Consider the following 27846-nt stretch of genomic DNA (forward strand, 5'->3'; position numbering starts at 1 on the left):
GCCGTGACCAGTCAGCGACACAGCCAACCTCCCTTGGTTGCCCCCAAAGCCCCTCAGCCAGGGTCCCTTTGGAGGAGCAAGTCCCAGAGCACAGCAGAATCCCTCTCTAGCACTCTCTACTTTAGAGACCCCAGACCCAATTCCATCCTGATCTTGCTCCCATTGCAAAGCAGCTGCAGGATACTTGTGAGAGAGCCCAGGGTTGTGAAGCGGGCTGCCCCAGGATGCCTTCCTTGGGGAGGAGAAGACCCCCACCCAATATGCCTAGCTCCTTCAGCCCCCCTCCCCCTCTCCGTAGCTTCCGTTCCTGTTTAGCGGGTGCCTCAGGAAACAGCAGAGCCTTGGAAGAGAGGCGGGGCAGGGGGGAGCTGGGCCGGGGTTCCTTCCTCCTCGCCCTTTTCCCTTCTTGAGCTGCCGCCCCCAGACCCATTGGAAGAGAGAGAGAGGGAGGGAGAGAGTAGGCACTTTTCCCGGGCGGAAGATCGCGCAGTGGATCTCCCAGGTGGACGATCGAAAGCCCGAGACCGCAAATGCTGCCCCCCCGCCCCCCCCCCGCTCACGCCAGGCGATTCAGAGAAAGCACGTGACTCCTGGGCCGAAAGTGAAAGTGGAGGCTGAAAGGAAAGGCGGGCCGGACGCGGCAGCGGCGGAACAACGGAGAAGAGTGGGGGAGGGAGGGGCTTCCCGGGATGGGCTGACAGACGGGCTGGCCTTTGCAAGCGGGGAGGGTGGAGGGGGTCCCACTTCCAAGGCGAGGGACCCCCCCCCCTCCAGCCGTGACCGCTGAGCCACACAGCCAGCCTCCCTTTGGGGGAGCAAGACCCGGAGCCGAGCAGAATCCGTCTCTGGAAGCCTTCACATTTAGAGACCCCAGACCCAATTCCCTGCCCTTTCCTATCTCCGGACCTCCCACCGCAAAACCCCACTCCCACCGCAGCCCAGCCCGCAGGGATCCTCACGGGGAGTCCAGCCCCGGGCCGAGGGGGGGGAGTGCGCCGGGTTCCCAAGACCCCCTACCCCAAGATTTTCTCAACCCCCCTCCCCCCAGCCCACACCGCAAGATGGACCCTTCCTGCCGGCCTTCCTGCCCATCGAGCCGGGTAAACCGCAGGTTTCCCGGGAAGCCATGGGACCCTGGTAGGTTTTGGTGGGGATGAATAGGTGGGGCGGGAGGGTGGGCGTCCTATTGGGTATGCCCCCTTCCACCCACCTCCCAGGACCCTTTTCAGAAACAGCATCTGGAAAGCAAGCAAGGACGGAGGAGCTGCGCTTTCCAGGGAAGGGGGGGGGGTTAGGTCGCCCAGCGAACCCCGAGAGAGAGCAGCTGCTTCCCCCCCCCCGCTCCCCTTTCCCAATCCGTTGGGCTTAAGAGAGGGGTGCCTTGGAGGAGTCCCCAAAGAGCCCAATTCGGAAGGAAGCCCCTTATATCCTGAAGTGTGTGGGGCTAGGCTGGCTGGCTGGCTGGCTGGGCCTCCCTCCTGTATTTGGGGAAGGAGCTGGGTGGGAGTCAGTGGTCCCATTAAGAAGAGCTGCGTCGGCTGGGACATCTGGGGACCGCGTGAAATTTTGCCAGAGGGCGAAGGAGCCCCCTGCAGGCTGCAAACATCGGGGAAAGCTTAGCCGGTGGAGGGGGGCAGCGGAAGGCGCTGGCAAAACATCGGGGGCTCCCGTTCAATCCTGAACCCCCCCTAAGTGACCCCCCCCTCAGGCTCACCCCACCCCCAGGCGAAGAGCAACCGGCGGGGCGAAAGAGGACCTCCGAGAGGGGGAAAGGAGGGTTTATTGATGGATCTCATGATCTCCGCCCACTCCGAGTGCCCCACCCCGCCCTCCCCGCCCAAAGAAATAGGACTTTTACGCGGCATTTCCTGCACAGAAGCTTCTCGCAGCCTCCTAGGTGGAGCCAGGAAAGCAGCGGCAGCGAAGCCCCCTCCCCACCGGTCAGCTGCCTCTCGAAAGAGGGTCTCAGGTAGGTTTATAGAAAACGGGGAGGGGGCGCCAGCCATCGGCCTCCCGCAGACAGGAGGAGGAGGGTCGTGCGGAAAGGGCAGAGGATGGAGGGGAGGGGGCTGCAGTTCAGGAAAGCCTTAGGAAGGGGCTTCGGGTCCGGCAGTCCGAAGGGGCTGCGTCTGCCCCCCCACGCGCTCAGAAATCCCTTTCCGGTCAACCCCAACTGAGCGACTTTGGAGAACTTTCGAACATCGAGTCTCCCAGTTGGACGGGACCTTGAAGGTCGTCCAGTCCAACCCCCTGCTCCAGCTGCTCTGGAGCCCCGCGAACATTCGCCCGGTTCTCCGCCCAGCATCCCCGGGATTTGGGCGGAGAGATCCCGAAGAGCCCAATCGCGGAGGAGAGGCTGGATCAGCTTTGAGACCCGTGTGAGGTAGTGGCCGATGGGTCACGCCGGGAGAGAGGGATGAGGTGGGGGGGGGTGTCCTCTGGGAGAGACGGCTGGACGTTGTTGGGCTCCAATAGGTATAGTGTCCCCCCTCTCCCACTTGGGGTGGGGTGTTGGACTAGATGACCTCTGAGGTCGCTTCCAATTCGGCCCTATGGTTCTATAAGGGTCTCATGCTTGAGCAGGGGGTTGCACTATATGACCTCTGAGGTCCCTATTCTGATTGACTGACTGATTGAGGTGAGCCGAACCTGCAGGGGGATCTGGGAAACAGCACTGTGTTTGGGGATCAATGCCCACCTTTATTGAAGCCCCCAAAGCATTTGGGGGGGAGGAATCAGGAGGACTCAAGGGCAGTGAGGAGGGTGACCCCTCAAATTCTTCCCCGTGTCTTCTGAGGGTGGGAAAGGCCCTGGCAATCTCTGAGCAAGGCAGCCTCTCCTTTCACTGATTCTCCTTCACTTTCGCTTTTCATGCAGAAATCCCCAGATTTTCTCCTGTGTGAACATTCTGGACATGGCTGAAAGCTTCCCGGGTAAAGTCTTTGGCTGCTGCTAGGGTGTGTGTGTGTGGGGGGGGGTATTGGGTGGGACTCCCTGTCCTGGATGGAAGGCAGAGTCGGACGGGCCAGCCGGCTGTATGTTCCTAACCGGGGTCCCCTTCTTCTCTTCTCTCTCCTCCTCCTCCCCCCCTTTGGGGTTGGTAGGGACCGAACGGAGGATCATCCTGGTGGGCAAAACTGGCCACGGGAAAAGCGCCACAGGAAACACCATCCTGGGGAAGGAAGAATTTCAGTCTAAGATATCCTCTACTTCGACCACGAAGACTTGCCGAAGTGGGGTGACACAGTGGAAGGGCCGGAAAATTGTGGTGGTCGACACGCCAGGCTTTTTCGACCCCGAGGTTTCCAAGGACAAAATTGCTGCTGAGGTGAGCAAGTGCGTGACGTTTTGCTCCCCGGGTCCCCACGTCATTCTGCAGGTGATGCGCCCCGGCTGTTTCTCCCAGGAGGAGAAGGAGGTGGCTGAATTGATCTGCAAGGTCTTAAGCCTGAAGGCCAAGAATTACATGAGCCTCCTGTTCACCCGGAAAGAGGACCTGGACGGGACCTCACTCGAGACATTCATACATGAGTCACCATCTCTTTCGGATCAGGCGTCCCAGTGCGGGAATCGCTACTTAGCCTTCAACAACAGGGCCAAAGGAGCAGAACGAGAGTCTCAGTTGGACGAGCTGATGAAGATGATTGATAAGCTGGTGGAGGATAACAAAGGGGCTCCTTGTTACACGGAAGAAATGCTGAAGAATGATAAAAAGGGCTTCTGGTCCTTTTCCTGGTGTTCTATTCTCTGACACTGGAAAGCCCCTCTACTTGATCCTCTGCTCCAAGATGGCAGCTCCGCCAAAGGCCACAGCCCTGCGCTTCCCTGTTCTGAATTGTAATCCAGCTCTCCTCCCTTCCTTACTATCTTGTGGTTCCTTTGGGGGGGGGGAATCTCCCCCTTTCCCTTCCTTACTATCTTGGGGTTTCTTTTGTCTGTGTCAGCCTCTGCTTTGCTGCTGCTTCGGCTGCCATTGAAACGGGGAGGGGGGGCATGGTATTTGGGAGGGGAATCATTGATGTGCTGGAGGAAGTTTCTAGACGCTGAGCTGACCACCTTACTGCGCATGTGGAGGAGGGGTGTTTCCCGCCGAGGCCAACGGAACCAGCATTCCATCCTGGTGATGCCTTTCGAAGTTATCTCACACCTGACATTTGGGGGCAATATGATTGGACTGTGCACGGAGATGCCAAGGGGAGGGGAATGAATTATACATGACTTTATTAGCTTTCGCGCCTAATTAACCAGACTCAGCTTTGCTTTGCAACTGTTCATTTATAATTAGTAAAAGTACACTTGGTTTCAATACAAATGGAGTCGAGTGGTTTCTTTCCTGATTACTAGATGAAGTCATTGCTGACAGTCTGCTTTTTCTTTGTAACTGTAAATTCCAGTGAAATCATCTGTCTGCGTTTCATGTTCCAATTTTCTTTCTTCCACCATATCGTGCTCGTTATTTGTGCCCTCTCTTACCCCCCTCTTCTCCTGTTTCTTGCCCTTTATTTTCCCTTTGATTTTCTATCTTTTTTACCAATTAATATAAAGAGTTCTGTCATCATGTGGTAAAATATGAACCGCTGGCCTGATCAGGCTCTGCTAATGTTGCAGTCTTAGAAACCACAAATAAACCTTGACTGATTGATCCATCCATCTATCCATTTATTCATTTTGCCATCCAGTGAAGTATTATTGACTTCCTGATCTCGTTTGGTGCAGCTCCTTGACTCACTGTTGAGTCTGGCGGCTGCCTGGCTCAGCGAGGTTTCTCAGAAGTGGTTTGCTACTGCCACCTTCCTAGCACTGAGAGGGAGGGACTGACTCATGGGCATCCAACTATAGAACCCAGGGCCCGCCTGGTTCTCCTTCCTTACACAGCATGACTTTATGTACAGAGAGTGGACTGGGAGCCCTTCAAATCCTCTTGGGAATAACCAACTGAGCTCTCTCTCTCCCCTCCCTCCCTGGCTCTCTCCCTCTCCCTCTCTTTCTCTCTCTCTGAAAGAGAGACAGAAAGAATGAGGAGAGAGAAAGAGAGATAGACACAGAGAGAATAAGAGTGAAAGAAAAGAGAAAGAGACAGGATAAAGAAAGAGTGAGAGACAGAGAATGAGAAACGAGAGAGTAAAAGAGAAAATGACAGAGAGAATAAGAGAGAAAGAAAATGAGAAAGACAAGAAAGAGAAAAAATGAGAATGAGGAGAGGGAAACAGAATGAGGAGAGAGAGAAAATGAGAAGAGGCAGAGAGAAAAAGAAAGAGAAAAAGAAACACACAGAGAATAAGAGAGTGAAAGAAAAGAGAATAAGAGAGCGACAGAATGAAGAGAGAGAATGGGAGAGGAGGGGCCAACGTCGCGACATTACGTTGTGCGGACTCGACAGCCCGAGTCCGCAGATGATACTTTTGTCCCTGGACGGTCCGGCAGGACCTAAACCAGTGATGGCGAACCTATGACACGCGTGCCAGTGCTGACACGTGTAGCCATTTGGGGTGACACGTACAGGATTTCATGCGATTCATCCTGCACGGCCGCCGAGGATGAAAGAATCTGTGCTGGAGGAATGGGGGGGCGGGACATGTGATCTCCCCCGCCCACACTCACTGTATTGCCGCCGCCCCTTTCTGTGCGCAGGGGCTGCTGGTAAGGCGTGCGTGCCATGCGCACACACGTCATCAGCGCGGCGAGGGAGGACCTGCAGGAGAGGAGCGCGGGAACAGTGCGCGCCTCTCTCCAGTCAGGCCGGCACAGAGAGTCTACTCCTGGGACTGTCGGTTACGCCCTCGCGTCACTAGGAATATTCATAGCAGGGGCGGGCTGGAGCGGCATGTTGATGAGGACGTGGAGCTGGAAGCAGCCGACTCCACAGCCCTGGTTCACGGCACCCCAAACAAGTTCAATAATATCAAGGGCAACATACGAAATCGACTGATGAACAAAGAAGTTACTAAGCAGGTATGTTAAATAATTTGTTTTTGGTTTATTAAATACAATTATATATTGCAATTATACATTTTTGTAGTTTAAACTATAAATTGCTCAAAATTATGTTTTTGTCGAAGTGACACACAACGCGAGTTATGCTCGATTTTTTGCCGATTTTTGACACACCACGCCAAAAAGGTTGCCCATCACTGACCTAAACCATCCCGAAGAGATGGTGACTGGAAAGACAAGACCTTGCTGGTCGCAGGGACACCACAAAGTCCCTGATCGACCCAAGGGAAGCGCTTCCAACCGGCAGCAAACAGGCAGCCCCCAGGCTGACATAGTCGGAGACGGCTCCAGAAAGAAGAAGTAAAAGTGTTCCATCTGGTGAGATTCTTTTTTTTCTTTACTTTTAGAAGATTGCCCTAAGAAACTTTTTTTAAGTCAAATTAGTCCTTTAAGTAAGAACAACGTGGCAAATTTAATCCCTATTGGATTGCCTTAGAAAATTTTTTGTTCTTGCTTGTAACGATGTTTTGTGCATTGAAGTGACTGCAATGTTTCCTGTTTCTCCGCTTGAGGTGAATGGACTGATCTTTTTTCCTCTATTTCTTTTTACTACTTTAATTTTTTTGGCTTAAACTAAAACTTTTTTTTTATTCTAATAAACTTCTCCTTCTACTTGTTACAAAATTACATTAAAAATATTTAAGGAAAAATATTTTCCTTAAATATTTTTTCCTTAAACTATTAAAAAATAGTTGAATCTGCCACTTGGAAGCCTACGGCTGAAGTTTCCTTTTTTGTTGAAACAATGTATCCTTTGTTCATTTCTATTTGACTACACTGACTTTGCAACAGAAGGGTTTGGAACTTGTTTTTAAAACCTGATAAAGACTCAAGGTCACGATCAGTGTACTGCTGGTGCTTGTGGCAAATATTTTGGCAAGTCTAGGAAAAGGAAAGAAAAAGATAAGAACCCTTCTACTTTGAAAACCATAAAAGAACTTGTGTTTAAGATTTAAAATTAAAATAGATACATTCTTCAAAAAATTTTGACAGGCTAGGGTGGCAGTAATTATCAAATTCCTCCTTTTCTTTTTCTTTATATTTCTTTTTTACTCTGAAAAATGGATCAATACTCAGATGAAGAAAACATGATAATTCAAAATATTTTGGCTAGACTTCAAAACATCTCAGAAGGACGTGAGAGATTTGATAAGAAAATGGACAGACTGTGGGGTATCACAGAAAAAGATGATGGGGTTGGAGCCCCAGAAATTAAAGACTTAGACTTAGACTTAGACTTAATCTTCGTAAATGTCAATGTCCATAAGGCAGTGACCGTTGCATTGTGAAGGCCAGGGGCAGGACGTCACGGATTACAGCATGCCATTGATTCCAATTTAGGGCGGCTTGTTGGGCATCGGTTATTGAAAAATGGAGTGGTTGAAGATTGTGAGCCACTTGGGATATCCACATTTTCTTTGGGGCATTTCATGCGATTTTCCACCCATCCGGTCGCAGCGAGTTAATTGATCGGTAAGGTAATCGGCTATTGTCCATACGGCAAACGTGTCCAAACCACCTAAGTCGTTGTCTTCTTAGGTAAAGTTCGATTGTAGTTTGGTTTTTACACAGCTGCAATACCGTTTCGTTTTCCACCGGTCCCGTAGAGTTATGTGCAGAATGTTGCGCAGGCATCTTAGCTGGAATCGCTCTAATAGGTTCAGGTCGCTTTTAAGTAAAGTCCACGATTCCGAGCTGTACAGTAAGATTGTGTGGATGGAAGCATTAAATATCCTCATCTTAGTCGCAATCGTCACGTCATTTTGGCTCCACAGGCACTTCCTTAAAGAGGCGAATGCGGCTGTAGCATTGCCAATGCGGCTTTTGATGTCATTTGTAGCCACTACACGTTGGCTGTCGATGATCGACCCCAAATATTTAAACGTGTCTACTCTTTCGATAGGGTTGCCTTCGAGGTGCAGTTGAGCTGGTTGAGTGCCAGTGAAAATGAATTTGGTTTTTTCACCATTTATCACCAGGCCAAGCTTGTTAGCATTTGCTTGTAATGCATCCAGGGTATTTTGGGCGGTTTGGGCTGTTTCAGCAAAGAAGACGATGTCATCAGCATACACCAAGTCCGTGAGAGACAGCTGAGCCCCGATTTGAACGCCTGGTGTGTCTTTAAAAGTTTGTCTGAGGATCCAATCCATGGTTATATTGAAGAGCATTGGTGAAATAATACAGCCTTGTTTGACGCCGGTAGTTATTGAGAATGGTGGGGACACATTTCCCAGGTATTTTGTCCGGCTCATTCCACCTTCGTAAAAAGCTTTAAGCACGTTGAGTGTAGTATAGGGGATTGATTCAGCTTTAAGGGTGCACCACAACGACGAATGATCTATGCTATCGAAGGCGCATGAAAAATCCACAAATACTAGAAAAGTGTCCTTTTTGTAACGCAGGCGTGATTCGGCTAGTTGTCTCAGGGTAAATATTTGGTCTGTGCAACCTCTTCCTGGTCTGAAACCATCTTGCTCTTCCCTGCAATTAGATTCTCTGACTTTCAGTAGTCTGGATCGGATTATAGAGGTTAAGAGCTTGCCGGATGTTGATAGCAAACTTATTCCTCTATAGTTTTTGCAATCGGCTGGGTCTCTCTTTTTGTGGATTGGTACAATAATCGAGTCTTTGAAGTCTTGAGGCACGAGTATATGCATTTCAATTGTTTTACTATCGGTTCTCCTCCCGCTTTCAAAGCTTCAGCAGGGATATTGTCTACCCCAGGTGCCTTCCGGTTCTTAAGTCTTTTAATTGCAGCACGGATTTCCTCCTCTGTCGGAGGGTGGTCGTTAATTGCGCTTGGTAATTGTAACTCCGCATTCTCCATCAGATGTTGGTCTAGGCTGGTGGGGTGGGGGCGATTCAGTAATTGGCTAAAGTGTTCTTTCCACCTATCCAGTTTACCCATTAGTGATTTTATGGGGTTTCCGAGATGATCTTTGAGGTTTGAGCTCGTTGCTTTAAATTTTCCATTGCGGCTTCGCAGGATGCTGTAGAGTAAGTGTGAGTCGTGGTTTTTGCTGGCCAGTTCCATTTCTTGGGCTTTTGCGTTCCACCAGGCCTCCTTATCCGCCTTAAGCTGCCTTTTAATTTGCCTGTTAAGGTAAAGGTATAGTTTGTGGTCAGTGTTCTTTATTTTTGCGCGTTGTTCAACAAGATTTAGGGTATTAGTCGAAATCCAAGGTTTTATTTCTGTCGTTTTTTGGGGCAGATTTCATTAAGTGAATCAATGATGGAGTTTTTTGTTGAGTTCCAGTTTTCGTCAATGTTGTCCACTAACAGAGGAGAAAATCTGTTCTGTAGCAAAAGTTGAAATTTGGCTTGGCTGTCGGGGTCGGATAAATTTGCGTAGTCGAGGGTAGCTGTGGGCTGAGTAGTATTGGGTGCCTTTAGGTGCAGTCGGAATTTTGCCCTGACCAGATGGTGATCCGATCCGATAGAGGCTCCACGCATTGCTCGAACATCATGAATAGCGCTCTGGAATCGTTTATGCACTAGGACAGTGTTTTTCAACCTTTTTTGTGCAAAGGCACACTTTTTTCATGAAAAAAATCACGAGGCACACCACCATTAGAAAATGTTAAAAAAATTTAACTCTGTGCCTATATTGACTATATATAAAGTAATTCTCCCACGGCACACCTTACACTATGTCATGGCACACTAGTGTGCCGCAGCACAGTGGTTGAAAAACACTGCACTAGGAAATAGTCCAGCATACTTTTGTCTCTGCCATTATTTGAAAACCAAATGTGCCTGTGATGGATCGGGTGCTGAAACCACGTGTTGCAAACTACCATTCTATTGAAGCTTGCAAATGATAGAAGGCGTAGACCGTTGTCGTTAAGACTGCCACATCCGAAAGGACCAAGAGTTTTCTCCCAGCCAGGACGATTTGAGCCGGTTTGTGCATTCAGATCCCCACAGAGAATAACTAAATGGTGGCCACCTTGATATGAGTCCATCGCTTGCTGTAAATTTTCATAAAATGAATCCTTGTCAGCATCGTCGCTTGTTTCCGTAGGGGCGTATACTCCAATCACGATCGTTGGTATAGTACCAGCGAATTCTAAAATGGCGATTCGGTCCGAAATCGGTTGGAAACACGTAACATATTTCTTCAGACTAGATTTTAACATAAAAGCTACGCCTCGATTAAAGCTTTCGCCGCCGGAATAATAAAGGTTAAAGCTAGTTGAGTAGCTAGAGGTAAAAACAGTACGTTCCCCTTGACTGGGGAGTCTGGCTTCAGTAATAGTCGCTAAATCAATATCAAATTTGTTGAGTTCATCGGCCAATAAGTCAATTTTAAGGTTTTAAGGTTTTAAGGTTTAAGGTTTTATTGGGATTTATATGCCGCCCTTTTCCCTGAGGGGACTCAGGGCGGCTTACAACCACAGGGGAGGGGGGTGCAAGGTCAAAAACAAAACAATATGTGCACAAAGAAAAAATAATAAAACACAACTTTCATTCAGCGATCAAACACTCGGGCGGGTAATTGGAAACCTATCCCCAGGCCTGCTGGGAGAGCCAGATCTTGAGGGCTGCGCGGAAGGTCTGGATAGTGGTGAGGGTACGGATCTCCATGGGGAGCTCGTTCCACAGGGTCGGGGCGGCAACAGAAAAGGCTCTCCTCCGTGTGGTCGCCAGTCGACATTGACTGGCAGATGGAATTCGGAGGAGGCCCAGTCTGTGCGATCTAATTGGTCGATTTAGGGAGGTAATCGGCAGAAGGCGGTCTCTCAAGTACCCAGACCCGCTACCATGGAGTGCTTTAAAGATGGTCATCAGTATCCTGAAGCGCACCCGGAGACCAACAGGCAGCCAATGCAGCTCGCGGAGGACAGGTGTAACGTGGGCGAACCGCGGTGCGCCCACTATCACTCGCGCGGCTGCATTTTGGACTAGCTGCAGTCGCCGGATGCACTTCAGGGGCAACCCCATGTAGAGCCCATTGCCGGTTTGGCTACCTGAACGTATGTTCCAGGTGGCAATGTTCATGATTTTCTTTGCATTAAAAATTTTGTTCGCTGCTGCTGGTAGCATATTTTTCGAAGGGAGCCCAGATACCTCCAACGCATCGGTTCGGCCGTGTGCACTAGTTGTTGTTACATTATCCGTGTGTTGTCCTGCCATTGGGTTCTCAGCTTGTTTCACGGTTCCGTCGCCACGGGAACCAACACTCCCCATTTATCCGGGCTTGTGACCGGCTATGTTCTTATAGGCTGGGTTGAAATTAAAGAAGCGAATGAAAATACAGAAAACCAAGATAAGACGTTAGATAAACTTATTAATGGAGTAAATGTGAGTGAAGGCAGAAAGAAGGGAAGCTGGAAATGTGATTTTGATAATTTTGTGCTTCATTCCAAATTCCAAGATGCAGGAGAAAAAGAAAGAGTGAAAAAGATGGAGTTAATAAGACAAATCTATCCAGAAACAAGCCTGACAACCAAAATTAAGCTTACATTAATAACAACTCAAGGGCAACAAAACTACATGAGAGATCTTTTAAGCTACAAAGTGCGGAGAGAAGCCTTAAAACCTGGAAAGATCCTGAAAAGAGAATTGACACAAAGCTGGCGAGAGCGAAAAGGCCATTTTGTTACTGGAAAGACACTGGTTAATAATGCTAGTTGATGAAAAAAAAAGCTAGCTAATTATTGATGATTAACAAGTAGAGATCTTAGTACTTTGTAGACTGTTCTAGATTATCATTGAATGTTTATTCGTTAACATATAATTTACTATGATACTAATAGTGAAATGATAACCTTAATTAGGATAAATAACCAGGCCATAAATTGTAATTTGGGATCTGGTGAAAAAAATGTACAAATCTTACAAATTTTTGTTTAGATTTTGTTATGAAGATATAAATAATTTGAGTCAGAAGAGAGGAGATGTGATATAAATAAGGAAATGCTAATGTATATTCTGGTGATTATTAAGTAGAAATGTTAACATCTCTTAGATTGTTTTAGATTTTTAATGTCTATCTTGTTAACACATAACTAACCAATTTGGGACTGAGGAAAAAGACCTATAAATTTTATTAATACATTTTTTGTTTAAAGATGGTTATAAAGGTATAATCTCGTGTGGGCTGTGAAGAGGAGAGGTGAGATAAACAGTAAATAATTCTTAGTCAACTACAATAATAACAAAGACATGTTATTGGATAATATTTAATGATACGTACAGGTGTGTTATGGGGGGAAATGCTTAGATATCTTACTTAATTGAATTTGTTTCAGAATATGTCATAAAGATGTAATGTTATTGGAGGTTTATTGAAACTGCAAATGAATACCAGTGGTGGTTGTGTCTTTAAATACAAATGATTCTAGATAAAAACATGTTTAAATAACTATAATTAAATGAGAATTGTGGTAGTTTAGTTTAGTTTAGTTTAGTTTTATTAGTATTTGTAGGCCGCCCTTTTCCCTGAGGGGACTCAGGGCGGCTCACACAAAACCGGGAAGGGGGAATACAGACATTAAGATAAAAACATATAATAAAATAGTAGGCAACATACATTCATCATTCGGGAGGGGTAGCTATCCTTATCCCCAGGCCTGACGGGCGAGCCAGTTCTTCAAGGCTATGCGGAAGGCTTGGACGGTGGAGAGGGTACGAATCTCCACGGGGAGCTCGTTCCAAAGGGTCGGGGCTACTGCTGAAAAGGCCCTCCTCCTTGTAGTTGCCAGCCGACACTGGCTGGCCGATGGGATGCGGAGGAGGCCTAATCTATGGGATCTTATTGGTCGCAGGGATGTAATTGGCAGAAGGCGGTCTCTCAAGTATCCAGATCCACTGCCATGTAGGGCTTTATGGGTGACTAATAGCACCTTGAAGCGCATCCGGAGATCGACAGGTAGCCAGCGCAGCTCGCGGAGGATAGGTGTTATGCGGGTGAATCGAGGTGTACCCGCAATCACTCGCGCGGCTGCGTTCTGCACTAGCTGAAGTCGCCGGATGCTCCTCAAGGGCAGCCCCATGTAGAGCACATTGCAGTATTCCAGCCTAGAGGTCACAAGGGCCCGAGTGACTGTTGTGAGAGCCTCCCGATTCAGGTAGGGTCGCAACTGGCGCACCAGGCGAACCTGGGCGAATGCCCCCCTGGTCACAGCCGTTAAGTGGTGGTCAAATGACAGCTGTGGATCCAGGAGGACTCCCAAGTTGCGAACCCTCTCTGAGGGGTATAAAATTTGACCCCCCAGCCTGAGTGGTGGAATATTAGTCAAATCTTTGGGAGGAAAACACAACAGCCACTCGGTCTTTTCCGGGTTGAGCACAAGCTTGTTAACCCTCATCCAGTCCATAACGGCCTCAAGGCCCCGGCTCATCACGTCTACCGCTTCATTGAGTTGGCACGGGGCGGACAGATACAATTGAGTATCGTCCGCATATTGATGGTATCTAATCCCGTGCCTGCGGATGATCTCTCCCAGCGGTTTCATGTAGATGTTGAATAGTAGGGGGGATAAGACCGAGCCCTGAGGCACCCCAAAATTTAGGGGCCTAGGGGACGATCTCTGCCCCCCCACTAACACCGACTGCAACCTGTCCGAGAGGTAGGAGGAGAACCACCGTAGCACGGTGCCTCCCACTCCCACCTCCCGCAGTCGTCGCAGAAGGATACCATGGTCGATGGTATCGAAAGCCGCTGAGAGGTCAAGGAGGACCAGGATGGAGGAATGTCCTTCATCTCTGGCTCTCCAGAGATCATCAATCAATGCGACCAAAGCGGTTTCTGTGCTGTAACCAGGTCTGAAGCCTGACTGGGTCTAGATAGTTTGCTTCCTCCAAGGACCGTTGGAGCTGGAAGGCCACCACCTTCTCAACAACCTTCCCCAAGAAGGGAAGGTTGGAGACTGGACGATAGCTATTAAGAACAGCTGGATCCAAGGATGGTTTCTTCAGGAGGGGTCTCACCACCGCCGCTTTCAGTGCGGCGGGGAAGTTCCCCTCCCGAAGGGAGGCGGTTACAACCGCCTGGATCCAGCCTCGTGTCACCTCACTGCAGTTAGTAACCAGCCATGAGGGACACGGATCCAGAACACAGGTGGAGGTACTTACAGCTCTCATGGCCTTGTCCACATCCCCGGGGGTAACATCCTGAAACTCAACCCAGAGCTGTTCTACTTGGTCCCCCTGTGCCTCGGCTGGAACTGCGGGTGTGGAGTCCAAGTCCGACCGAAACCGAGCAATTTTGTCCGCTAAGAATTGGGCATACTCTTCAGCTCTGCCTTGCAAGGGTTCCCCCGCCTCCCTTTTGTTCAATAGGGAGCGGGTTATCCTAAACAGGGCGGCTGGACGGGACTCAGCGGATGCAACCAGGGTGGCTATGTGAGATCTTTTTGCTGCCCTAAGTGCCCTGGTGTATTCCCTGGTGCAGGTGGTTACCATTGCTCGGTTCGATTCGGACTTATCGGACCTCCAACGGTGCTCTAGGCATCTCCTCCGGCGCTTCATCTCCCGGAGCTCCTCGGTGAACCAAGGGGGTCTCCGGGATCCGCCGCCTCGGAGGAGCCGCAGTGGCGCAATCCGGTCGAGGGCCTCCGACGCTGCCGAGTGCCACGCAGCAGCCAGAGTCTCCACCGGACTGTGGGCGAAAGTGTCAGGAATAACCCCAAGCTCTGTCTGGAACCTTGACGGTTCCATAAGACGCCTGGGGCGGAACCACCTGGTCGGTTCCTCCTCCCTACAGTGGGGGTTTGGCCTCCGGAAGTCGAGCCTCAGTAGGCAGTGGTCTGACCACGACAGGGGTATGATGTCGCTCCCCCTCAGACCAAGATCACAAATCCACTGCTCCGAGAGAAATACAAGGTCAAGCATGTGTCCCGCTGAATGGGTTGGGCCTCGAATTACTTGGGTCAAGCCCATGGCTGTCATGGAAGCCATGAACTCCTGCGCCCCATCAGAGTTTTCACCGAGCGACGGCAAATTAAAGTCCCCCAGGACCATCAACCTAGGGAACTCAATTGCCAGCTCGGCTACCGACTCGAGGAGCGAGGGGAGGGCTGCTGCAACGCTGTTGGGAGGCAGGTATGTTAGCAGCAAACCCACTTGACCCTTGAGGTCCAACTTTAACAGCAAAGACTCACACCCGACAATCTCCGGAGCAGGGACCCTACGAGGAACTAACGACTCCCGGATAACAGCGGCCACACCGCCACCCCTTCTCTGGGCTCTCGGCTGATGCAGCACCTGAAATCCTTCTGGGCACAGCTCTACAAGGGGGACTCCTCCCTCTGGGCCCAGCCAGGTTTCAGTAATACATGCCAGGTCTGCCCTCTCGTCTAAAATTAAGTCCCGGACGAGAGGAGCTTTATGAACAACAGACCTGGCATTTAGCGACAACAGCCTGAGACCAGGGTCCTGACTACTTGCGCCATCTGGTCTTGGAGTGGGACTCCTAGGGCCGGAAGGAGGGATCTCTGTAATGTAGCGAACCCTCCTTCCCCGGTAATGGCCTGCCCTAAAGTCCCCGCCGTATCTGCCCCTCCCTGTTACGACCGCAATACCCCGACCCTCTCCCGTGTCTCTGGTCCCCTCAACCACCCCCATGGCCCCCGCAACTCCCGGCAGGTCCTCCGAATCACACATACTCATACACTCCCCCAAACAGTCCCCACGTAAGAATTAAAACACAAAAATTTACAACAATATGATCATAAAAGTGGGACATTCATTCATCTCATACGAATCTCATGCATATCCCATACAAAGAAAGAAGAAAAAGATGAAAGAAAAGAAAGAAACTACAATAGTTGCGCAGTTGATTAAAATTTCAGGTGCGGGTTCAGATGGCAAAATTGGCTGTTAATGTTCGAAATTAAGGTGGCTAGGGACCAGTTATAGTTCAAATAAAATATACGGGGGAGTGTCTTGTTACCCCTCTCTTCTTTTGTAAAATTGCTGATCAAAAGGTCCTGCGGGGGTTGGGTATGACCACACAATACTGTCGTCGTCTGTCCACCCGCAACCCAGGTCCAAAATTTCTTTCTGGGGGTAAAACCAATATAGTAGTGATGGTAACAGTCTGGGCTAAGAAAAACAGGATCACAGGCCCTAAATATATGGGTGAGGGAAGTCAAACAGTCAAAGTCCAGAGTGGCAGGTAACCAATGTTGGTTAAAAAGATAGCGTTGAAACCAATGTTGATAAAGAAGGTCCCAGGTACAGGGACAGTAAAATACATAAATTTTCTTTTTTGATTTAAAATGTACAACTCAATTTGAATGAAGTATATGTAAGGATTGTGGAAGAAACGCACGGAATGTATTTGGGTTCCACCACAAAACCGTGATGCCCTTATCCGCGCTGACATAAGTGCGGAGGCAAATCCGCGGCGTCCGAAGCGCTAAGAAAAAAACGACCCTACCGCCGCGACAACAGCGCGGTGACAGAAGGGCGTTCTACATGCTTCGTTCTTTGCCTCCAAAGGTAGCCCTCCTCCTCCAGCTGACAGTGGCAGCGGGCACGGGGCAAAGCGGGCTGCCCAGCAGCAGCAGCCCGCAGGAAGGGTCCAGCTCAGCCGCGGGGGGCAGCAGGAAGCCCGCGGGTGGCCCGAGCGGGGCCGCCGACACTGGTGGCGGAGGAGGACGCCGCAGCGGCGGCGGCTGAGGCTCTCCTGGGACCGCCGAAGCGGGCTTGCCCGGCGGAGGCAGGCTGCCCTCTTCTTCCTCAACAACATCTCCTTGGATGGGCGGCCTCCGCCACCAGCGCCTCCCCCGGAGGAAGAGGCAGGGCGGGCGGCGGCTGAGGCTCTCCCGGGGCCGGCGAAGTGGGCTTGCCCGGCGGCGGCGGCCACCCATCCAAGGAGATGTTGTTGAGGAAGAAGAGGGCGGCCTGCCTCCCCCGGGCAAGCCCGCTTTGCCAGTCCCGGGAGAGCCTCAGCCGCTGCTGCTGCCGCGTCCTCCTCTGCTGGCGTCAGCGGCCCCGCTCGGGCCCCCCGCGGGCTTCCTGCTGCCCCCCGCGGCTGAGCTGGACCCTTCCCGCGGGCTGCTGCTGCTGGGCAGCCCGCTTTGCCCCGTGCCCGCTGCCGCTGTCAGCTGGAGGAGGAGGGCTACCTTTGGAGGCAAAGAACGAAGCATGTAGAACGCCCTTCTGTCACCGTGCTGTTGTCGCAGCGGTGATGACGCGCGGTGATGACATCACGGATTTAATCTCCGCTATTTTGCGTAGCACGGTTTTGTCGTGCCACGATGTATTTGTAACCAATCAACACCCTACCTGAACCGGGAGGCTCTCACAACAGTCACTCGTGCCCTTGTGACCTCTAGGCTGGAATACTGCAATGTGCTCTACATGGGGCTGCCCTTGAAGAGCATCCGGCGACTTCAGCTAGTCCAGAATGCGGCCGCGCGAGCGATTGTGGGTGTACCTCGGTTCACCCACATAACACCTATCCTCCGCGAGCTGCGCTGGCTACCTGTTGATCTCCGGGTGCGCTTCAAGGTGCTACTTACCACCCATAAAGCCCTTCATGGTAGTGGATCTGGGTACTTGAGAGACCGCCTCCTGCCAATTACCTCCTCGCGACCTATTAGATGGCATAGATTAGGCCTCCTCCGAATTCCATCTGCCAGTCAATGTCGACTGGCAACTACGCGGAAGAGAGCCTTTTCAGTAGTAGCTCCGACCCTTTGGAACGATCTCCCCGTGGAGATTCGTACCCTCACCACCCTCCAGACCTTCCGCACAGCCCTCAAGAACTGGCTATCCCGTCAGGCCTGGGGGTAAAGATTGTAATCCGTCCCCACCCGAATGATGAATGTTGTTTCTATATTTTAATTATGTACTGTGTTTATATATTACTGTTTGTATTCCCCTCCCTGTAAGTTGTAAGCCGCCCTGAGTCCCCTTAGGGAAAAGGGTGGCCTATAAATAAACTTTACAATTACAATTACAATTACAACACACTTTCTACAAGATGTAAAGAAGGATGATTCTTTTTGTGTGGTTTTTTTTGTTTAATTAAAACAATAAAAAAATCAAAAAAAAAAGAATGAAGAGAGAGAATGAGAAGAGAAAGAGAATAAAACAAAGAGACAGAGAATCAGAGAAAGAGAATGAGAAAGAGACAATAAGAAAGAATGAGAAAAGAGAGAGGGCGACAGAATGAGGAGAGAGGGAGGGAGAATAAGAGAGTGAAAGAAAAGTGAATGAAAGAAAGAGACAGAATGGAGAGAGAATGAGAAGAGAAAGAGTAAAGAGACAATAAGAGAATGAGAATGGGAAAAGAGGGAGAGAATGAGAAAGAGGAAAAGAGAGAAAGAAAAGAAAGAGAGACAAAGAGAAAGAATAAGAGAGAAGGAAAATGAGAAGAAAGACAGAATGAGAAGAGAAAGACAGAGAGAATGAGAACAGATAGACAGACGGACGGACGGTCAACTCGCAGGGAGAGTTCAACGCACTTGTCGGGCTGCACAACAAGGGAAGGCCAGAACTGGGTGTTGTGATCAACATTCCGTCGATGTGTAACTCCCACCCGGTTGCCGGGAGGAAAGTAAGGGCAGGTCTCCAAGTGGCCAGCGCCTCAAGCCAAGAGAAAACGGGAAAGTGGGGGGGAGGGGGCATTCTCCAGAGATCTTTGAGCTCCTCCTCTCCACTGGGCGGGCTGGATCGTGACTTCCCCACTGCGCAACGCTCCGCACCCACCCACAAATAAACAAACAAGGGGATGTGGTGAGAGCTGGGAGAGAAGAGCGAGGTGAAAACAAACAAGTCACCGCTCCGTGACGCAGCAGCTCCCGATCTTGCGAGGCGCGCGGGGAGATCCAAAACCAGACGGGGATCGCGTGCTGGTTTCCCCGCAGCAGCGGAGGTGGAGGTTCGGGGGACGTGGGGGGGGGGAGTGAGGCGACGTTCCCGGGGTCCCTTCCGCGGCGGTGCAGGGGAGAGGAAGAGGAGTGGGTCCGCCCAGGGGGAGGCGTTCTCCGGATCTCCCGGGATCCTAAGGCGAAGTGCATCCCCAGAGCTGGGCAAGAGGGGCGCAATCTTCCCACGTGAGTCGGGGGGTTGGGGAGACTTTGGAAGATTTGGAAGAAGAGGTTTTGACGGGGTGACCCCTCCCCTGTCGCTCTTTGCCTTCCTTCTTTCCCCTCCCCCGCTCTCCCGGCCCCCTCCTTTCTGATGTCCTCCCCCTCCCCAAATCAGAGGGTTCGAGCAAAGAGGGGCCAGGAGTTGCGACCCCCCGCCCTTCCTCCCAAGACTTTCGCTTTCTGTTCTTACAGCTGCTCTCAACTCGGCTGTTTTGTTTTCCTGGGGGGAGGGGAGGGGATAGAGGAGGTGGAACTCCCCCCCTCTTTAAGGGGAGACGCAGGGACTCCCGGAGCTTTTTCGGGCGGAGTGGGGAGGGGGAGAGCGCTTTGGAGCGTCTCTTGAAAGCTGAGGAAGAGGCGCAGCCAAGGGGGGGACAGCCCCCCCCTCCCGAAGCTTTGACAAAGGAAGTCAACCAGCGAATCGTTTACTGTAAACACAAGTCGTGGGAGAAAAGTTAAAAGGACCTGTAGAAGAAACGTGGGTTGAGGGGAGGGGCTAGAAAAGGAGGGATACCCCAAGAACAGATCCCACCCACACCCACCCATAGTGCGTCCCTCGCAACCCCTCCCCATCTGACAAAAGACCACAAGTTCACAATCTTCCCCCAAAACTCTCTCCCCTCCCCCCAAATTTTCCTTTAAACTGCCTTTCACGCAGGGGGCAGCCTCCCCCCCCCCACCAAAGGGGCCTTGGTCAGACCCTCCCTCACCTGAAGAAGGGGGCCTCTCCCCACCCACTCACCCCATCTCCTCTCTTCTATTCTCACAGTCCCGGCTGACGGAATTGGCAGCAGCAGCAGCAGCTGGAAATGGAGTGGTCCTTGCAATGGCCTTGGAGCTGGGCCTGGGTAGGTGTGAGAAGTGGGTGTGGGTGGGTGTAAGTTTTGGGAAAGGGGAGACCCTCTGCCCCAGGCGTGGCAGAATTTGGGGGCTGGCCAAGCCCCCATTTCCTCCCATCATCCTCCAGGCCAGCCCTATCTGGTTTTCTATTAAGGAGGGGCCTCTGGCTGCGAATTGTCCATTAATGACTCTGAGGCTGAACTTCCCCCAAGAAAGGCTGTGTCCCCCTGCCCCATTTCCCCCCTCTCTCTTTTCCCCTTCCCCTTCCCTCCCTGCCACTCTTTTTCTTCCTTGGTGGTGGGTCCCTTCAGAGCATCTCAGAGCATCCCCCACCTTATCTGGTGTGTGTGTGTGTGTGTGTGTGTGTGTGCGCAGAACAGCTTCGTGGCAGTGCCTTGAATAGGGTTGGGGGACCAGGGTGCAATTTCTGGGCCCAAAGAGGAGGGGATCTCCCTCTGCCCCCTGGACACAAAGGCACTCAAGGGGGGGCATGTCTGACCCGTGTTTTCTTTCCACTCTTCCAGGGAGCCGAGGATGAAAAGGCTGCCCCAGGTAAGTGAGGAGGGCACCACGACTGGCATTTGGGGGGCAGGTAGGAGGGCTGAAGAGGAACGAAGAGGATTGGGGGGGGGGCGGAGGCTGAAACATACAGTGAACATACATACGGTTGCAGGAATTGGGTCTGGCCCAGTCTAGGGGAAAAAAGGACTAAGGGGGAGACAGGAGAGCAGTCTTCCAATATCTGAGTTGCTGCCCCAAACAGCTCTCCACACTAGTACTGATGACGTTCCCTAGTTGGGTCATGAAATGTCTGAAAGAAAACAAGCAAACTCAGAGAGCACCAAAGACCTCCCTGTTGCACTCCTCCTCCTCCTCCTCCTCCTTCCTGCAAATCCCCCTCCCTTCTAGCACTGATGATGTTCCCTATTTGGATCATGAAATGTCTGCAAGAAAACCATCCACTTCAGACAGCATCATACTCTTCCTCCTCCTCCACCATCACCTCCTCCTCCTCTTCCTCCTCCTCCTCCTCCTCCCCCTACAAATCCCACTCCCTTCTCTTCAGTTTTCCTCCTCCTCCTCTGAAAATCCACTCCCTTCTAGCACTGATGATGTTCCATATTTGGATCATGAAACGTCTGCAAGAAAACCACCCAGCTCAGAGAGCACTAAGGAGTCCATAGTCTTCCGCCTCCTCCTCCTCCTCCCCCCTACAAATCCCACTCCCTTCTGGCACTGACAATGTTCCCTTGTTGGCTCATGAAACATCTGTATTCTCTATTCTATTCTATTCTTTTATTATTCTGCATTCCATTCTATTCTACTCTGCGTTTTGTTTTGTTCTGTTCCCTATTTTATTCTGTTCTGTTCCATTCCTATCCTATCCTATGAGACACCCTCCCCACCCGACCTCCCTTCCACCCCTACTGCCCCCCCCCCCCACCTAGTTTCTATCCAATTCCAGATTCCGTGATTGATACTCATCCTTGTCCTTAGGGAAAGATGAAGTATCGGATGAAAGCTGTGAAGAAGTGACGATGGAAGGTAATTCTTATCATCTCCTTGACTTGGGAACGGTCTCTTAGCAGCTGTTTTGCATGGTAATGGATGTCCCCCCCCCCCAAAAAAAAGTTTCTTAGGTGACCCACTTTTGGAATTACACTTTGATGACCTGGGACGAGGCACAGGAGCAACACAGCCAGAGAATGGTTCCAACTCCCCTTTATTGCTCCAACTTGCCCCCCTCCACCAACGTCCCCACGTTTCCTGCAAATCCTGGAACAAAGCTCTCCCATGCACCCCGACAGCATTGGGCTGCGAGTAATCCAGCAAGCCAAGTTAGCAAGGCAGCAACCGAGGCAAGAAGTCCAGGCAGGCAGGCAAACCGGGCAAGACAAATCACAGCCAAGTCCAGACGTTGGCAATGGGCCACGAGGCTGCACGGACTTAACACTTGTTCCCAACAAATGCCCCTCCCCATGGGATTCAATCTCACTCCCCATGGGACCACCCTGGAAACAGTGAAGGAGTGCCCTTGCCAGAGGAAACGGAGCTGGGGAGGGCCATGTGCACCTCACTCCCAAGCTCCGTTTTCACTGGCAGAAGGCTGCAGGAGGCCGTCACAGCTGAAAATGGATGTCGAGCTGGCCATGCCCCCCCTGATGTGGCCCTCAATGAAATCGGGTTTGACATCCCTGTTTTACAGAGTCAACCTCTTCTCCTCCCCCCCCAGCTCCCAATGGTCTGGGTCCTTAGACCGACCTTGGAAGGATGTAAAGCTGAATCCACCTTGAGCTGCATCCGGATCAAACTGTGGACAGCGTGTTGCAATACTGCCTTCTAACCACCATGAGACCTGGAGGCGCAGTAGTGTCTGTTGAGCAGGGGGCTGGACTAGAAGACCTCCCACCAGGTCCCTTCCAACTCTGTTATTCTGTATCCTCTCTATGGGCACGCATGCCATTGGCAGTTAGTCTTTGCAGGTGCCGGAGTGCCAAAAACAGCCCAAAAACAGCCCGGACGACGTCAAAAAATGGCCAAAACCAGGCTGTTTTGGGGCCATTTTCTGGGCCAAAAAGCAGCCTGAAAATGGCGCAAAAAACAGACTTGACATAAATATGCGAGTGTTTGTGGGAAAGTTGGAGCATTAAAGGGTACTTTGAATGCTCAGTTGGCTGTGCCTTGTCCCGAGTCATCACAGCTTAGCCCAGAATCCTTGTCACGTACCAGCAGCCATGAGCCTCTTTTGGGGTCAATCGTAGATCCAGCTTTGCTCGTGGCGGGAGGGAGGGGCCTGGACAGAGTGACTGTATTCAGACAGCTGCTAAAGTGGGGTTTGCATATTGTGGGAATCTGCATGGCTGAGCAACCCATTTTTGTAACTCTGAGAGTTTCACAAAAAAAGAAACCATCATTAAACCACTTCAGGGCAGGGGGTGATCTTTTCCAAAATCGCCACTATTTTCAGTCAGTTCAATGATGCCCCGACATGTTGTGTTCTGCCCCCCAGTTCCTCTCTGGGCCCATGAGAAATGTCTCGATTCCTCTTTGTAACGATGTCCTCCAAACCCGCAGGAGTGGACACCAAAATCCGGCTGATCCTGGTCGGAAAATCTGGAGGTGGGAAGAGTGCCACGGGCAACACCATCCTTGGCCGGAGGGAGTTCAAGTCTATCTTGGCATTAAAAACCATCACCCTGGAGTGCCAAAGTGGGGAGGGAAGCTGGCAAAACAAGAAGATCTCAGTGGTTGACACGCCTGACATTTTCGGTTCTGAAGATTATGATGAAATTATGCATGAACATATTAGGGCTTGTGTCAAACTCTCCCAGCCCGGACCCCATGCCCTGATTTTTGTTACCCAGGTGGGGCGCTTCACCACGGAAGATGCAGCTGCTGCAAAACGCATCTGGGATATTTTTGGGGAGCAGTCCGCCCAGTACACAATCGTCCTCTTCACCTGCGTGGAGGATTTGGGAGGGAGCCTCCTGGATGAGTACGTCACACAGTCTGACAACAGGAATCTTCAGGAACTGATCAGGAGGTGCGGGAACCGCTACTGTGGGTTCAACAACAAGGCCATAGGAACCGAGCGGGAAAGGCAGGTCTCGGAGCTGATGGAGAAAGTGCAGAACACCATTGCCAAGAACGGGGACAGATACTACGTCAACCGGATGTGGGACGAGCACATCCAGATGTTGAGCGAGCAGAATCAATGGCCAGACAAAATCAAATACATCATCTGCCACCCTCAAGAAACGTTCGTTTCAGTGGGTCGATTTCTGTTATCATTCCTAAATGACATGAATGCAGACAGAGGTCTCCCTCAACTCACAACAAGTACTCTGACCATTCAGAGTTCCAACGACCCTGAAAAAACAGACTTATGATCGTTTTTCACCCTTAATGACTCTTACAACATCCCAGGATCAGGCGATCAAAATGTGGGTGTGTGGCAACTGACTCATCTTTATGACTGCTGCAGAATCCTGGGCTCATGGCAACCTTCTGATCGGCAAAATCCAGGGGGACGCCAGGATTCACTGAACAAGCATGTTATTAACTTAACCCCTGTACCGATTCACTTATAAAGGTTATAAAATGAGCCAAGCTTGCTTAACAGTCTTGCTGAACAATAGAAATGGGATCATTTGGTTCAGCTGCAGTTGCACATTGAGGTCTTCCTGCATATGTTGATCACGGTTTCACGTTGCCTCCAAATCCAGAAATGGTATGATTTTTTAAAATTCCACTTTCTTTGCTCGAGAAATAAAAACTCACAGAGCTGCAGATCTGGTGTCCTCTCCACTTCTCTTTGCCTTTAACTGCTGAAATGTGCATGGAGGAGAGAGGGAAGATTAGCCAGGGGTCCTTGGACAGAGGAGCCAATGTTGCGATGACACATCACGTGGACCTGAAAGTCCGAATCCGCCGATGAAACTTTTGTCCTTGGATGGTCCAGTAGGACCTAAACTGTCCCAAAGAGATGGTGACAGGGAAGCCAAAACCTTGCTGGTCAAAGGGACAACGCAAAGTCCCTGATTGACCCAAGGGTAGTCCTTCCAACTGAAGACAAACAGACAGCCCCCAGGCTGGCATAGTCAGAGACAGCTCCCGAAGGAACAGACGAAGCGAAAGCGTTCCATCTGGTGAGGGTTTTTTTTCTTTTTTTACTTTCAGAAGATCTGCGTTAAGAAACTTTTTCAAAAATAATAATAATAATAATAACTAGTCCTCAAAGTAAGAATTAAGCAACGAATTTAATACTTATTGGACTGCTACTAGAAAATTTCCTGTTCTGGTTTGTAACGATGTTTTGTGCATTGAAGTAATTGTAACGTTTCCTGTTTCCCTGCTTGAAGTCTATGGACTGATCTTCTTTCCTCTATTTTTTTTTTACTACCCTATTTTTTTCTGTTGGCTTAAATTAAACTTCTCTTATTTCAACAAGTTTTTCCTTCTATTGGTTAAAATTATATTAAAGATATCTAAGGAAAAAGCATAAAAAAATAATTGAATAATTATTGAATCTGCCACTTGGAAGCCAAAGCCTGAACTTTGTTTTTCTTTGGACACAATGTATCCTTTGTTCTGCTTCATTTGGCTTTACTGACCTTGCAACGGAATGGTTTGGAATTTGCTTATAAAACCTGATAAAGACTTAAAAGCACGAAACCTATTTTGTTAGTGCTCCTGGAAAACATTTGGGCAAGAGAAGGAAAAGACAAGCAAGAGATAAGAACCCTTCTACTTTAAAAACTTTGAAAGAACTTGTGTTTAAGATTTAAAATAAATACAGACATATCCCCTAAAATTTTGACAGGCTAGAATGGCAGATTCCTTTTCCTATTTCTTTTTCTTTATATTCCTTTACATTTTGAAAAATGGAACAATATTCAGAGAAAGAAAACCTAATAATCGAAAACATCCTGGCTGGACTTCAAATCATTTCAGAAGGACTTGAGAGATTTGACAAGAAATGGGACAGTTTATGAGGCGCTACAGTAAAAGAGGAGGGGGCTGGAGGCCTAGAGACCAAAGAAGAGAATGGAAATATAGAAAACAAAGATAAGACATCAGATGAATCCATTAATGGAGTAAATACAAGTGAAAGTGAAAAGAAGGGAAGGGAAGCTGGAAAAGTGTTTTTGACAACTTGGAGCCTTTCCTCCAACTTCAAGATGCAGGAGGGGAAAAAAGAGTGGAAATATATCCAGAAATAAGTTTGATAACCAAAGCTAAGCCCACGTCAATAACAAAGAGCAATGAAATTACATGAGAGATCCTTTAAGCTACAGGGTGCGGAGATAAGTTTTAAACTCTGAAAAGATGCCAGTAAGAGAATTGACACAACTGCTGGCAAGAGAGAAAGGACCATTTTGCTACTGGAAAGACACTGGTTGATAATGCCAGTTGATGATAAAAATTAGCTAATTTTTAATGATTAATAAGTAGGGATTTTAGTATTTTGTAGACTTATAGATTATCATTGAATGTTTATTCGTTAACATATAATTTACCATGATATTAACAATGAAATGATAACCTTAATTAGGATAAACAACCAGGCTGCAAATTGTAATTGAGATTTGGTGAAAAGACTTATAAATCTTATAAATTTGTGTTTAAATCCTGTTATGAAGGTATAATAATTTGGATTAGAATGAGAGGTGACGTGATATAAATAGCAAACAATTGGTTTTTTTTTCTGTCTTCTTTTAACTACAATAACAAAAGGGAATGTTAATGTATACTTTGGTGATTATCAACTAGAAATGTCAACATTTTTTAGATTGTTTTGGATTTTAAATGGTCATTTTGTTAACATATTAATAGATTGTTGTTTAGAGATTGTTGCTTTTATGCACCTGTGGAGAGAAGAGGTGAGAAAAATATTAAATAACCTTTAGTTAACTATAATAATAATAATAAAGATATGTTAGGGAGAGGAAATGTTAGATGTCCTAGTAATTGACTTTTTTTTTTACAATATGTTATAAAGATATAAAGATATGGCAGATTGATTGAGACTGGGGGAAGAAAAAAAATGCCACCAGGTGGCTGTGTTCTTGAAATCTTAATTAAATGAAAATGGTGGTATGGTGATAGTAAAATATATAAATTTTTAACATATACAATTCAAACTGAATGGAATATATGTAATTGTGGAAGGAACGCATGAAATGTACTTATGACCAATGGATACGCTTTCTACAAGATGTAATTGAAAGTTGATTCTTTTTTTTTGTGCTTTTTCTGTAATAAAAGTAATAAAAAAAAATTCAAAAAAAAGAAAGAAATGGGATCATTTGGTTTAGCTGCAGTTGCAAGTTGAAGTCTTCCTGCATATGTTGATCATGGCTACACATTGCCTCCAAATCCAGAAATGGTGTGATTTTTTAAAAAATTCCACTTTCTTTGCTCGAGAAATAAAAACTCACAGAGCTGCAGATCTGGTGTCCTCTCCACTTCTCTTTTGCCTTTGACTGCTGAAATGTGCATGGAGGGGAGAAGGGAGATCAGCCAGGGGTCCTTTTCTTTGAAGACCCTCAATGGCAGCCAGATCTTTCCCCATGGCCCCTCAAGGCCAGCTCATCCTCATGTCCTTGCCTTCAGCCCAGTCCAGCCCAGCAGTGCCCCCTCACCAGTTGCACCAGTATTAAAGCTGACAGTATTTATCCTGGGTGGGTAAAGTCACTTTTGCTTCCCTGACCACCCCACCCATACCACAGAAGAGGCAGTTCACCCTTGTGGATGGCCTCAAAATCACAATGATGTGATTTTTAATTCCCCTTCCTTTGCTTGAGAAATAAACAATTGCAGAGCTGCAGTCCTTTCCACCTCTTTTGCCTTTGCTGAAATGTGTGTGTGTGGCAGGGGGAGGAGGTCTTCCTTGCCCTTCCTGGGGGCCAGTTAATTCTGCTTTCTTTGCTCGACAAATAAACAATCACATAGCTGCAGATCTGGTGTTCTCTCCACTTCTCTTTTGCATTTGACTGCTGAAATGTGTGTAGAGGGCAATGTTCCCTCTAATTTTTTTTCAGTGTCAGCAGAAAAGTATAGTGTTTGAGCAGCACATTTTCATGTCTGAGCACCTGAATTTTTTTCACAGATGTCACCTAACACAGCAACGAAATCAGTATTATTTGAAACTCAAAAGTTTTGTTTATTCAAGGTACCCGCTTAATTAAAAGTGTTATATAATATCAGTATCACTTAACAACGCTTCTGCTTAGCAACCAAAATGTTGGCTCAGAAACTCTGGCATTGAAGCATGGAAGTCTTAAAGCTGTCAAGTTACAAGATCCTTGCACCCATAACCCTTTAGGAAAAAAAAACCAGGGGTCTTCAAACCTGACAGCTTTAAGACTTGTGGACTTCAACTCCCAGAATTCCTCCTCCAGGCATGTTGCAGCGATGTCATCTGCGTGGATCTGCTCCATCTTTGGATTTTTTCACAGGG

General features: G+C 49.0%; 2 protein-coding genes across 2 annotated transcripts in view; both read left to right on the forward strand.

The window, feature by feature from the left end:
• Positions 1 to 27846, forward strand: part of LOC106541018 (GTPase IMAP family member 3-like) — a 209097-nt gene that overhangs the window by 86592 nt on the left and 94659 nt on the right. The gene's annotated exons all lie outside the window — the stretch shown is intronic.
• LOC148045720 (GTPase IMAP family member 8-like) lies at positions 1882 to 26833 on the forward strand. Its single transcript, XM_087712219.1, has 6 exons — positions 1882 to 1969; positions 2878 to 2933; positions 3105 to 3745; positions 20408 to 20435; positions 21381 to 21428; positions 22959 to 26833. Exons 2-6 carry the CDS (start codon positions 2915 to 2917, stop codon positions 23771 to 23773), a joined length of 1551 nt encoding a protein of 516 aa, XP_087568345.1. The 5' UTR covers positions 1882 to 1969; positions 2878 to 2914; the 3' UTR covers positions 23774 to 26833.

The sequence above is a fragment of the Thamnophis sirtalis genome, unplaced genomic scaffold (genome assembly GCF_051295495.1).
Source record: "Thamnophis sirtalis isolate CommonGarterSnake01/CBP01778 unplaced genomic scaffold, rThaSir2_p1.2 scaffold_4, whole genome shotgun sequence".
In the NCBI taxonomy this organism is placed as follows: domain Eukaryota; kingdom Metazoa; phylum Chordata; class Lepidosauria; order Squamata; family Natricidae; genus Thamnophis; species Thamnophis sirtalis.